A 13,428-nucleotide genomic window follows, 5' to 3' on the forward strand; every position below is an offset into this window, starting at 1 on the left:
ACTCCACCACTTCCCCAGGCAGCCTTTTTGAATGCTTGACAACCCTTCTTCCCAACATTCAGTCTAAACCTGCCCTGCAGCAACTTGAGGCCATTTCCTCTTGTCCTGTTGCTTATTAGACAGGGAGAGGAGATCAGCTCAACCTTGCTACAACCTCCTTTTGAGTAGCTGTAAGAGAGCATTTAAGGTATACACATACAGACACACAAACATCTCACAAACAGGCAACCTGCTCAGATAGGGCCAAACCCTGGGGTGATCACTGCCCAGCAATCTCTGCTACTGGGCAATAATTTCTACACTTTTCTAGAGCAGTTCACTGAAGTTTCAGTGTTCTAAAGTCATTCTGAGTTAACAGATGAGCTTCTCTAAAGTTGCATGAAACTTTCTGAACTGAGAGCTAGCTCAGTGCTTACCTGTCAAACAGGGTGTTTTCTTCCACAGCTCATCCTTTTAACACAGTGAAATTCACACTGTTCTGTATCCTAAAGCACCTGTTAAAAGAATTTAAAAAGTATTAAACTGAATGCATTCGCCAAGTTCCAGAGGCCAGTATTCAGGTCTCATGCATGAACGCCCAAATCCCTGAGGAGGACAAAGACTGTATCAGCAAAAATACCAGGTTTAACAGACACAGCAGTACGAAAACCAACGATGCCAAACGCTGAGCTACTGTAGCACTGGTTTTTGAACATCCCACCAGGAGAATGCTGCTGGGTGCAGATACCGTACAGTGCAACGCCTGCAGTCGTTCTTCAGCTACAGCTGCTCGTTTTAACGTTGCAGTTTTTTGCATGCACCAATCAGTGTCCAGTGATACTGCTGTACTCCTCACTTCCCAAAAGCTGTCGTGTGATCCAGAGGGAAAACAGACGGTGAATTCCATCTGATATGAACAGCAGCTTCAGAATTCTAAGTTTTTATCTATTCCTACCGTGAAAGATTTGTATTTCTTCTAGAATATTCTGCTTGTTCTGCTGTAAATGCTGCACTCCATAGAACAGAAGCCAGGAATTTCAATTGTATAGTAGTAAACTGGCTGTGCTGCTCATGAATTAACTCTTTAAAACCCAGACTTAAGATACAACCCAAGTCCTGTTGCTCAGTATGAAACTATCAAGCATCTCTCAACACAGAACAAAAATGCAGCATGCTTACAAAATTGCTTCAAGTTTAGACAGACACTATAGCGCCGTCTCCTCTTACTTATAGCCATGCAAAACAAGAAATAATAATCACTTCTTCACAATCAGAGGGGGATCAGACATATTTCAAACCATCCTGAAAACTCACACTGCAAGAAATAGTGTTAGAAATCAGGCACCTACACAAAAAACTCACTGAGGCCTAAGTTCAGCCCAGGTAATTGAACATGTTAGTGACACCTCAAGTCCCAGAACACACCATCTTTTGACTCTTACCAAGCTTTTCCACTTGAATATTTTTTTCGTATGTATCAAAAGCATAAGTCAGTACCTAAAGGAGAACATAACGCATTGTTACAGTTCCTAGGATGCTACATAAAGATTTGTCTTGCAGTTCTATCCCACAGAGCTAACAGGTAGTTCAATGGGTAAAGCGAAACCACAAGTTTATTCTGTGAGGCATTTCCAACGACACGAACCTACGGAAGAGATCCTATCGGGATAGACCTCAACACTTCAGGTGCTATAAATTAACATAACAAAAATCAAGCAGACTGGAAAGGTCTCTCATACAGATCCAAGGAAGTGTCTTTTTAACTTGTTTCAAGACACCTGGGGGAAGAGTAAACGATACACAAACATTTGGGGAAGATGAAATAATTCCTTCATACTAGCAACAGTTTTAACATTAATGTTACCCTAACAGCAAATAAGAAAGGAAAAAAACAAACAAACAAAAAAAATCTACAAACTGCTACTCCAGTAGGATTCTCCCTACAACTTTCCTGCTAAGCGTAACTTACTTGTAGAAGCAAAACTATAAGTTTTAGCAGTTAAGCTGATCCCCTCATTTCTGAGAAATTTGTATGAATGCTCTTTGGATAAATCAAAGTTAAGATGTATTCACTTTGAGTGAATCCACATTAAAATACAGTCACGTAGGGTTGAAACAAGTCCCTGAAGCCTGCCACGAGTCAGTAAGCCTGCTTTGACAGAGACTTCCAGACACTGAAAATCTGAGCCCTTTCATCATGAAAAACATGCAGAACCCCGGTACCTCATACTAACCTTACAAGGTGCTTCAAATTTCGGTGAACTGGCATCTTGCGTTTTTTCCTCTCACTTTATTTATACAGCACCTGAAAAAGCAGGGTAAGGTTGTGAATGGACATGTACGTGGATACAAACCAGCAGAACCTAGAGCACTGCTTAGTACTTCAGTGGTTTTAACTACCACAGGTGCTCCTAAAAGCCTCTACTTGGAACCACACTGAAAGCTACTATGTCTGAGCATTATCTCACTCGCTTTGACAGCTCTCCTTAATTTCGTGTTTCTCTTTAAAAGGAAGTCACAGTCATGATCTCTGCTCACTGACACACAACTGCGTGTTAAATACTCAGATGCCCCGAATACAGCAGCATGGGAAGGACGCTCATGTAGCAGATTTGTTCAGAAAGGCTATTCTCACTCACTCTCTTCAGAGCAGTTGAACATTTTGCCAATCATCACCACAATTCTCCCGTGGCACTCTCAAGTTCGGGGGTAGATAAGCTCCTACGTTTTCTAATGCTACACTGCATCTCCTCAGCAAGAAAAACCAGCAGTATCAACAGCTCACCGAGTTAAGAGAGCTAACCTGCAATAGGCAGGAATTAGAAAACAATCTGTGACACTAACTTACCAAGATGCTAGTTCAGACTGGACTACCATGCGGACTTCCTAAAAAGAAGCAAATTGCTGCATGTGAGTAATAGTTCCAAGTTACTTCAGTGATTTTCAGTATTTATTAAGACTTGACATTGAATACAAAGCAGGCAGACTGTAGTCTAGTTACACTGTCTGAACGCTAATGGCAAAACGAAGCGTTCGTTTTGTGATCAGAGCCGTGGTGCAGTCTGTCATGCTGCCATCAACAAAATCTGCCTCCAGTTTAAGAAATTAGAGGACTATGTCACACAAGGTGTAACTGAGGGAGCTGTACCAGTCAGCTGGTACCGTGATGTAAAGAAGACATGTATAAGATACCACTTTAAAACAGCTTGTAAATATCCTCTGATAAACCACCTACAAGAATGCAGCCCCGGAAGCAGTTTTCCTCTACCTGCCACTTTACATCCTTTCATAGGCAGGATGCAGAATTAAAAACCACCAAAATAAGGTAATCCTTGGGAGTTTACAGTAGCTGTATTTTGAACTGCTTGCAGAATTGTCCCACCAAGTAAAACCTGTTCCAGGTCTCATTGTCACCACTGCAATGAACGGTACAGTGGGGAAAGCATAACCTGTTACTCCTCTAGCCACGTTTTTCAATTCAGACACACAGCGAGTTGTGTCTATTCGCTGAATAACGAGGCGTTAACACTTAACTCTTCCCCAGGTCTGCAGAGCAGCTTCTGGTTTTGAAGCCTAACTACTTAACGTGTCATTGGCAGCCATGTGGTACTTGGATTTGTGTTTCAAAATAAAATGTTCTTTCATAGAAAGGCAACCAAAAAGCTAAGACTTGAGTTTGTATCCTCATCCAGCTACCTTCATCTAAGAAAAACCAACTATTTCCTCAATACTTACCCTTAAGTAGAGGCTTTCCACTGTGTTCCAGACATCACAGGAATGGCCCTTTGAGAAGAAATATTTTGGAACAAGGTCACAGATTTAACAGTTTTAACCAATTTTAACAGTTCAACAGTTCTTGAACATTACATTTGACAAGCTTTGCAATAAAAGTTTCAATCTACTTGTTTCAACAGAAATACCAAGTTTAACCAGCACATCTGCATGCAAACCAACGATGCCAGCTGCTGAAATACTGTAGCACTGCTTTTTGAACACCCCATCAGGAAGACGCTGCTGGGTGCAGATACCACACAGTGCACACAGGAGCTTGATTACTTGCTCTGACAACAGTATGCTTCTTTAAAGAAGTCAGTACTCTCACATGTAAGTTCAGAAGACACACAAAGCCTACCTCTTTCTGTCCCACAACAAGACCACTGAAGCAACAGGTTTGTACATCCAAGTTAACTTTAATCCTACAAAAGTTAAAACTGCTCACTGCTGGAGAGCACGTGTGTTCATCTGCAGAGCCTGGAAAGAAATTGATAGAACTGAACCACGCTTCAGTGCAGCCAGAACATGAAACTCACGCCCTAGATTCATCAGTATTGGAATTAATTGCTGTTTGAATACATAGCATAACAGAATCATTTAGGTTGGAAAAGACCTTCAAGATCATCAAACCCAACCACTAACCCAGCAATGCCAGATCCACCACTAAACCATGTCCCTGAGCCTCACCTACACATCTTTTCAATATCTCCAGGGATGGCGACTCCACCACCTCCCTGGGCAGCCTGTTCCAATGGTTAACAAACACATGCAAATGTTGTCCCTTCACATAAGTAACACAACTAATATGTTCATCAGCTGTGGGTTGCAAAAGAAGGGTTCTTTCTAAGCACTAGGTTCCAGGTTTTTTGTCTACAGCAACAGACAAAAACTGAACAAGTGCTTGAACAGAGTGACTGGTTCAACTTTAATCTTATTTCTGAAATAGCATTTGAAGAGTACAGAAAAATCAAGTTATTTCTGTCTACATTTACAATTAATAACTCACCTTCCAGTACTGTTCTCTACTTCTAGACATAGGTATACTTCAGACTGAAGTAACTGTGACACGGAGTTCAGTATCAGCTATGCTGTCCTTAAGAACAATTTATCCTGTTGTAAATTCATGTTTCCTAGTCCAGCATCCCTCATGCAGCAGCAGCCTTGATCCTATTCTCTTAAGTATGTTTTTGTGAACTGCTACTACTTGCTCAGCTTTAGCTCAGGGCTTCCCATGTTGAAGATATTCTTCTCCTACCCAATAATCTTCCATTGGATTTTCTTCCACATTATCTCCTAGATTGTCCTGCAGCCACGAGAATAAGGCAGCATCCCGCAGTAAGGTTAACAGCTGGCAGGGGGGTTGGACTAGATGATCTTCCGAGGTCCCTTCCAACCCTTGATATTCACGCTTCTGTGATCTTGCAGCGTGTACTGGTCTGCGTAATGAATCATAGAATCAGTATGGTTGGAAAAGGCCTCTAAGATCATCAAATTCAACCATCAGCCCAATTCCACCATGACCCAAACTATGTCCTGAAGTGCCACGTCTACACATATTTTGAACACCTCCAGGGATAGTGACCCCACCACTGCTCTAGGCAGCCTGTTCCAATGCTTCATCACTCTTTCAGTAAAGAAATTTTTCCTAATATCCCATCTAAAATTCCCCTGGTGCAACTTAAGCCCATTTCTTCTTGTCCAACTGCTAGTTACTTGGGAGAAGAGACCAACTCTCACCTCACTACAACCTCCTTCCAGGTAGGTGCAGAGAGTCTTCTCCAGACTAAACAATCCCAGCTCCCTCAGCCACTCCTCATAAGACTTGTTCTCCAAACCCCTCACCAGCTTCACGGTCCTTCTCTGGACCTGCTCCAGCACCTTGATGTCTTTCTTACACAGTGGTACCCAAAACTGAACACAGGACTCAAGCTGTGGCCTCACCACTGCTGAGTACAGGGGCACGATCACTTCCCCAACACACAAGGTTCAGAGCTTTAGCAATACAGTACATGCAAGGCTATCAGCCTCTCTCTGCTGTTCCCCCTGTCCCTGCTTGGGACATGCCTTAAGATGACATTTTACCACAGGGAAGCAATCGGAAGCTGCAGCTGTACAATGCAGCCCCCTACAGGAAGGGCAGGTGGGTACCACCAGGAGAGTAAGTGCACAGTAGTTCTCCCAACATCTTCAGCAGAGAACATCCCCGGTAGTGCTCAGACCAAATCACATTAAGTTGCCCTGCAGCATTCAACATCAGGTAGAAAGCAGCACTTTCATATATAATTTCTAAGAAAAAATGCATGTAGTATAGAGGTACTCAAAACCTCTTCAGGTTTTGTTCAAGCAAAGGTTCCAGGCTCTACTTTCAGTTAGACTGATAAAAGAGGTGCTGCACAGAACCTGGTCTCTTGGAAGCTTCACCCAGAAAAGTTGCAAAGCTGTGAAACATCATATTGTATTCACTTGAACTATGGAATAGTTTTTTCAAAACATTTTTTCAAGTAAAACTAAAAAAAAGGCTACCTGAAGAAAACATAACTGAAAACTAAGCAACAGCTTACCTTGGCACGCCAAGAAAAGCGAGTGGTATTTCATCTTCCAAATGAAACATAGACTAGAAGAAAAAAAAAGAAAAAAAGAAAGGCAAAGTAATAAGAACTATCAGATACAGCCAAATAACTCCAGATTCCTAAAGCCAGAAGCCAGGTTTCAGCAATCGATTTAGCAGTTGCAACAAGCTTGATTTCCAAGTGTATTTATCCAGTTCTAATCAGAATTGAAATTTAGTTCATTTCTGAGTCACTCAGCAGTTGAACAGAAGAATTCATCACATGAACTGCAGAATGAGCAGGGCTCCACACGGCACCTCGCTCTGCCTTATCACGCAAGAACCCCACTCTGAGATCCAGAATGAAACTTTCAGGCTATAGAGTATTTCTCAGGGAGATGCCTGAAAGACTTACACTTCCCCACTACTTTTAGTAGTAATCCTCAACTACTGAAGACAGTTTTTTGCAGTTGTATTCCCAAGAGCTACCAAGTTGCAACTGGGATTAACCCCAAATTTCCTTTACAAAGATCTGGGACCTTAACGTAAGCATATTAGGAAAGCAACTTGATCTGCTCCCATCTGTAAATGTCCTCAGACTGTCAACTATACTTTAAAGGAAATTAAGCCAGTAGATATTAAGCCTTCTTCTGACAACATCCTTCTTCGGCACAGACTACTTTTACCTGCTGAAGAGCCATTAGTTTGCTGCTGACAGCAATTTGGTTAAGAGTACTCGAGTGAGCCACATCACCCTTTGACTTTAAAATCTTGTCGGCTCACAAATAAACTTTTTAAACATTTTTTTTTTATTATTCCTACTGCTACCAAGACAGACTTGTGACATTCAGGCCACTTCTAAACATACACTCGCCATGTTTCCAACTGCCTAAAACACCTTTGAGGAAGGTACTTGCAATCGGGGCAGTACTTGTTAAGTACCGTCATTGTAAAGAGCTTTCACCTTCTGCTTATTCATGTTCGGAGCAGACTCCATTCTGGACAGAGGAGGCCAAGAGGGGAGAAGAGAAAATCTTTTACTCCAAGACTCACTACGCTGCTACAGTTACTTTTAGGGTAACTTACAACTTCAGGCTATCCTATTAGATTCAGGGATAGAGAATTAGTTTTCTTAAAAGTTACTCCACATGGAATAGACAAGCTCAAGCACACAAATTCATTTTATTGTAATTCAAAGGCATTTAGCCATATTTCGCAGCAGGCTTTTGTCCAAGCTGATTAACCACTTCTGCGTTTTTACTGCGGACACTTGATTTGCCTTCACATTAAGCTTCAATGCTGTCTTCTATCCTTGCTCATCTAAGTAACTCAAAGCACAACCTGCATTTCCTTAAAATACATAAAAATTATCTGTCAAATATCACTCACAAAAATGTCAGACAGGAAAAAAAAAAGGCATCCAATTTGTTCCTTGTAACTTGAGCATATATATGTATGCAAATGCATATACTTTTCTATATTGTGCTGCTGCTATGTTACAACACTCAGAACTTGTCTTCCTGTGTTTAATTCCATAAATTCTACAATCCACTGTAGAAAAGTTGCAGAAGCCAGCATAACAGCAAGATTACCAGCCACTGAATCAAGGGCACTGTACACTTGACACAGGACAACACAGAAGACACTCAAAAGCTTTGCAAAAAGAGATCAGACTTGTTTCGTAACCGTCTCAGACACGAGCCCAACATACTCACCTTAAACTAAGTATGAATAGATCGCTCCATTGATAGCTTAACAGGGACTTCAGACCAATATTTTAAATCAAGTAGACCATGAAAAAAGTATCTGAAGAGCCACCACTGATATCTCATTCGTTAGTTTTCTGTTCACTGAGGTGAAGCTTGCAGAAGCCCAGAGCTCTCAGTGGCAGAGTCATCTTCCTCCTCTATTTCAATCACCTCAGGTGATTTCGCATGTTTTGTTTCCAGCTTTGATTTTTTCTTACTGGGAATTTTGCTGCTTATAATGAAAGAGCTGTTCTCCTAAGAAAATGGAAGATAGAAGTATTCACAAGTCTAGTTCTGAGACACTTATAAAAAGTAAGATCTTGGTAGCAACTTTGGAAACTCTTAAGAACTCTTCAGAGAAGTACGGAATTGCTGTGTTCCAGCATTACTTCAAAGGAGAGTGTGGACTCTGAAAACAACTTCCTTTTGCATTACAGATTAGGATTCACAGGTATTACAGTTAACTCTAGATCCAAGCTGAGAAATCAAGTACTCAAAAACATTATCTACTGGGGGTTTTTTTTCATCTCCTAAGAGAAATCAAGAGAGTTTCTGAAGTTACTCACCACTACTCTGGCATCAAAGTTGTCTTGATTATCAGAATTCAAGCTGTCATCATCATCACTGAAATAAAAAAATTCAAATCAAGCTCTGTACTTTTATCACAGCCCAAAACATGTATTTTCCTATCACAACTCCAGGTTTATCTTAAATGTGTATGAGAGTGCTACAGCTTGTAGGTGCAAGGACATACTATTTCTACATAAAGTTGTTCTCAACTAACAGTTTCTCACAGCAGATTTACACCCTAACCAGCAACTTGAGCAGGACAGGGGAAGTGTTTAGCACCAGAACAAAGATTTAGTAGCAGGCATCAGCAGTAGTATTGAGGTATTTAGGACAGCAGCAGCAAACAGGCTACAAAAATCAGCTGTTAGACCAACAAGCAAAATACAAAATAAGAGGCGAGGCTTCAGCTAAAAAGAGTACACAGCTTTCCTCCTGGTACTGTAACTTGAGAAGTATCGTCCATACTGCCCCAAAACACAAGTATGATATTCAGTTCCAGTATCGTCCAGTTTTCTCTCAAGATTAAAAGGACTCTAGAAACTAGAGATGACACCGTTTTAGTACTGTGGTTCCAGCAAGTGGCATAGGGAGGACCAGCGGTACTCATTCCATGTAAAGAATTGAGTGTCTGGATGAGCTGCCTTGCGTTTATCCTGCGGAACTTTGTTTCTTCTGCTCTTTTGTAAGAAAGAAAACTAATTATTGCTACTCCTTTTACAGGCTCCTCCTGTACTTCAACTCGCATAATTTGCACTAAAGTGAACAGCAGCTGAAAAACAGCTTTGCACCTTTACACTGTCTTTAACGTTTTCTAAGTTTAAGGTGAGGAGTATATTTACAAAATTAAGTATTCTTGCTGATTTACTGATCCCTTTACTGCATCTAAATTAACAGTCTGATCATAAAAAAATACCTGAGATGATACTTCAACAGTTAATTAAAAAGGACACTAAAAATATCCTTCAGTCTTTACCATGGAACATTACATTTCTTTATTAGGGTTAACTATAGAAGAACTAATTTCAGGATATACTTAAAATTTCTACGACATCATTTTAACGAGACAGTACAAATCACCACATGAAACAATGATCAGTCTTCAGATTAAAAATACCTTATTCTATGATGGGTTTGAGTCTGATGAGATTTTTTTGTGAAAAAAAGTGGGGTAGACTCATGCAAAACTTTTGAGATCCTCCCCCACCCCCAGATAGAGCTGGACCTGCCTCTGCTCAGGGCCAGGCCAATCAGCACCTCTGCCACCAAGGTATTTAAGAGGCGATCCCATTGTTCTCTTTTTTAGTTTGTCTTGTTTTGAGCTTTTTTCTTCCCTGAACTTCTCTCGTCTTTTTCGTCCATCCGCCTGTACACTACATTTTGCTTCCTAAACATTAGAGAAATCTCAAAAGCCACTAGCATTTGGAAGGAAGTAAAATATAGAGCTTTTTGGTTTCGCTGCATTTTTCCTGTACACAAAATACCTTGATGCTAGCATTACTCTCTAACTAAGACACTGGAGAGCAATAACAGAAATGTTTCCATGGCACTATAAACGCAACCTGAACACAAAACAGAGGCTCAGCAATTAATGTGTCTCTAATGTTGGGGAGGTTTTCAACTGGAGGAGGGGGAGGTGAGAGGAAAACAAAGGAACATCACTCTGAGAAGAAAGAGGGGGAGAAGAGTCCCTGAGGAGAAGGAGGTGGAGAAGGCCGCCAGAGCAGGACCTTTCCCTGAAGCCCGTGGTGGCTGAGATGGCAGGAAGGTGATTGCCTGACAGCTGAGGGACTGATGGCAGCAAGAACGTCCAGGTTGCATCGGTAAATGCAGAGCCCCGTGTGACAGGGGAGAGAGACTGAGCATCAGTGGGGGAGTGCCTAAAGCCATTTGTGGTGGCCCTGCGGGACTCACGAGGAGGCAGAGGATTGTGTCCTGTCAGGTGGACATCACACGACAGGAAGGAGAGACTGCGAGGGGGGGGGGAGCCCCTTGTCTGGGGGAGGAGCTGCCATGGACGATGAGTAATGGTCAGATGGACTGCACCCCGCATTCCCCGCCTCCCTTGCACTGATGGTGGGGAGAAGGTAACCAGGGCGATGGGAGGGGCGAAGTGTATTTAAGATCAGGTCGTGTTTATTGATGCATTCCTCTTAGTATACTACTTCATAATTGGTGGTGGTGAATTAAATCTATGTCGCTTCTCCCCAGGTCGCTCTGGTTCTTTACCCATCACCTCAAATGGTAGATTATTACCCTCCCTATTCTTAATCTCAAACCCTTGAGCCTTTTCGGTCGAATTGTTTCCCTTCACATCACTGTGGAAATGGGGGTGGGGGGAGAAGTGAGCTGGAGACCGTGTGGTTCTTTGTCCCAGTCAGCTTGAGCCATGACATATCCGAAGTCCAAGCACAGAATCCCAGGTGTTTGACCTTTGTTTCCAAAACAACGCATTCATAAGCAGATATTCACATTTGATTACACTACCTTGAAATACATTAAAAGGACAAAACAGGAACTGAGCTCATATACCTACAACTCTTAAAAACCACATGCTACTACAAGCAACTGTGCTACCTCCTGATCTCAGCTCTACGAGCAGCAGCTTGCACTGGTCTGGAACTGGCTTTCTTCTCAGCAGCCTGCACCATTGTGCTGCTTTGCATTTGTGACTAGTGCAACACTGATGCTCTTCCCGTGCCAGCAAACGGGCTAGGGGTGACCAAGAGCTGGGGGGATGGAGCGAGGTGTCGTGCATCTACCTGTATACAGATAAGTTTATATTTTCATTACGAAAAAGCAAGTTTTGTACCACCTAAAAATAGGAAGATTAACTTACTTCGTCTCCTGAATAGGCGAAATGGGGCCTTCATCATCTAAATATTTGTGTTTCCGTACAGTCAGACATTCTTGTTCCAAGTCTTCACTAGCCTCAAGGGCTTTTAAAGCTTTTTTAAGATGTTCTTCATATTTAAGCACCTCGATGTACTGGAAATATCCCTTTGCAGCCGCTTGCTAAAGAAAAAACCAACACATCAGGTGAGATCTTAAGAACACTATAAAGCTTTTAGATTAATTTAGTATTATATTGATTATACTTTAGTTGTGTTTGTCTTCAATGGGACACTCAACTGTTTAATATCTTTAACAGAAGTTAAAACTTTTATTGTAATACATCAGGTAGACGCACAATATAGCCAATTTCAGTTCACTACTTTTAGACTAAAAAAACCACGTTTATCCCATGAAACAGAGGACTCACCTCATAGCCAAGAACCATCTTTAAGGGAATATGTTTCTTCCCATAATACTTTTCAACAAAAGGGAACTGAAAACCTCTGTCTCGAAGCCGCCTGTATCGCTCCTGAGGTGAAGGTCTCGGCAGCGGTGACGGTCTCGGCAGCGGTGACCTTCCCACTGGTTTCTGTGTGCTTTCATTCCTCGTCTCCTTCTTCTTCTCCCCCCTAGACTTACCCAGGAATTTTCGGTGTGCAGCAGCCTTAAACTTTCTTCCCCTGAAGTGATAGGCAAAAATGGCTTTTAAATTGAGTTTTGACTTCTGCTTCTCGGAATCTTCTGATAATTTCACTGGACTTGGAGGGAACAAAGAAGAATCTGAAGAGCTTTCTCTGTCGGGCACTCCTGAAACAGATTCAGCGTGTTGTCTTGAAAATCTCTCTCTCCTTTTTTGCTTTGAAGGTGCACTGGAGCACTTAGGATGGTAGTCACTGCCATGAGCAGTACAAGGATCACTGAAGAAGAAAAAAAATACTTACTTTCCAAAGAATGTACACTTTTATGATGTATGACACAGATTCTTCACAGGATAAACTCCTATGAAAAAAACTAGAGATAAAAACTCACATTTCTGAATCACTGCTGTCCAGTACAATCTCAGCTGCAGCAAACGAAGATTTACATACACCAGTAAGCTCATCTGAAGACTCCTCAGAAGCAGCATTCTTCTGCCTTGAACGTAAATGCTCCATTCGTGCAGATCTTTCACCTATATGTACCACATATGTCTCTTTCTGCTGACTGCGGATTAGGTCTTGGGCAACGGGACAACCAGAGCCAGAAGCCCTGGATTCATCTGTATCAGTCATGTTTCAGTTTGTCCTAAAAAGCAGTGACAATTCAAGAAAGTAAAGAAAATTCTATGTTAATTAGGTAACACGCCTTCCACTGCTCCACCTAATCCACAAAGCTTACAAGAACAAGCCTGAAGAAACTTCATCATGGATTCTCTATGAACCACAAGCAAATGTATTAACAGCCAAGTGGCAACCACTTATCTCAAGGGATCCATAGCATAACTTAGGTCAGAAGGGATCTTTATCGCTCTTTTGTTCCAACACCTGCTCAAACCAAGGCTAACTAGAGAGCTGCAACAAGTGTTTTTAGTGTTGTAATCCTCTCTATATCAGGAATAAGTTTTCCCTTAAGTACACATACATCGAGTCAACAGCTTATAAGGATATTGCAGCTTTAACCCACGCACAAATACTTCACTGTGGTCTACGTTTTAAAACTAATCTAGGACAGTGTCACTGTAAGAAGTAACGCCACCTTCCCTCTGATCTTTTGCTAGCTACATGGTACCTAAAGCCTCCTGCTCTACCAGCACCCTGCTCACTGGTTAGCAGTCAACACAGACGCTAGATCCACAAACAAAATGTTAACTTTCCGTTGAATCTGCAAAACAACACAATCCACCCCTTCATCTGCCAAGTCATAGAATGGCTGGGGTTGGAGGGGACCTCAAAGATTATCAAGTTCCAACCCCCCCTGCCATGGCAGGGCCATCTCCCA

The 13,428-nt window shown here is 41.8% G+C and overlaps 1 protein-coding gene across 1 annotated transcript; it reads right to left on the reverse strand.

The window, feature by feature from the left end:
* Positions 1-8,148: 8,148 nt before the first annotated feature.
* On the reverse strand, positions 8,149-12,722 carry TAF1D (TATA box binding protein (TBP)-associated factor, RNA polymerase I, D, 41kDa). The gene is made up of 5 exons (XM_009879227.1): positions 12,481-12,722; positions 11,879-12,368; positions 11,456-11,631; positions 8,616-8,673; positions 8,149-8,304 (listed from the first exon to the last, which is right to left on the reverse strand). The coding sequence occupies exons 1-5, from the start codon at positions 12,720-12,722 to the stop codon at positions 8,149-8,151; spliced, it is 1,122 nt and encodes a 373-aa protein (XP_009877529.1).
* Between the last annotated feature and the right edge of the window lie 706 nt (positions 12,723-13,428).

This window comes from Apaloderma vittatum, unplaced genomic scaffold, assembly GCF_000703405.1.
Source record: "Apaloderma vittatum isolate BGI_N311 unplaced genomic scaffold, ASM70340v1 scaffold3592, whole genome shotgun sequence".
Lineage (NCBI taxonomy): Eukaryota > Metazoa > Chordata > Aves > Trogoniformes > Trogonidae > Apaloderma > Apaloderma vittatum.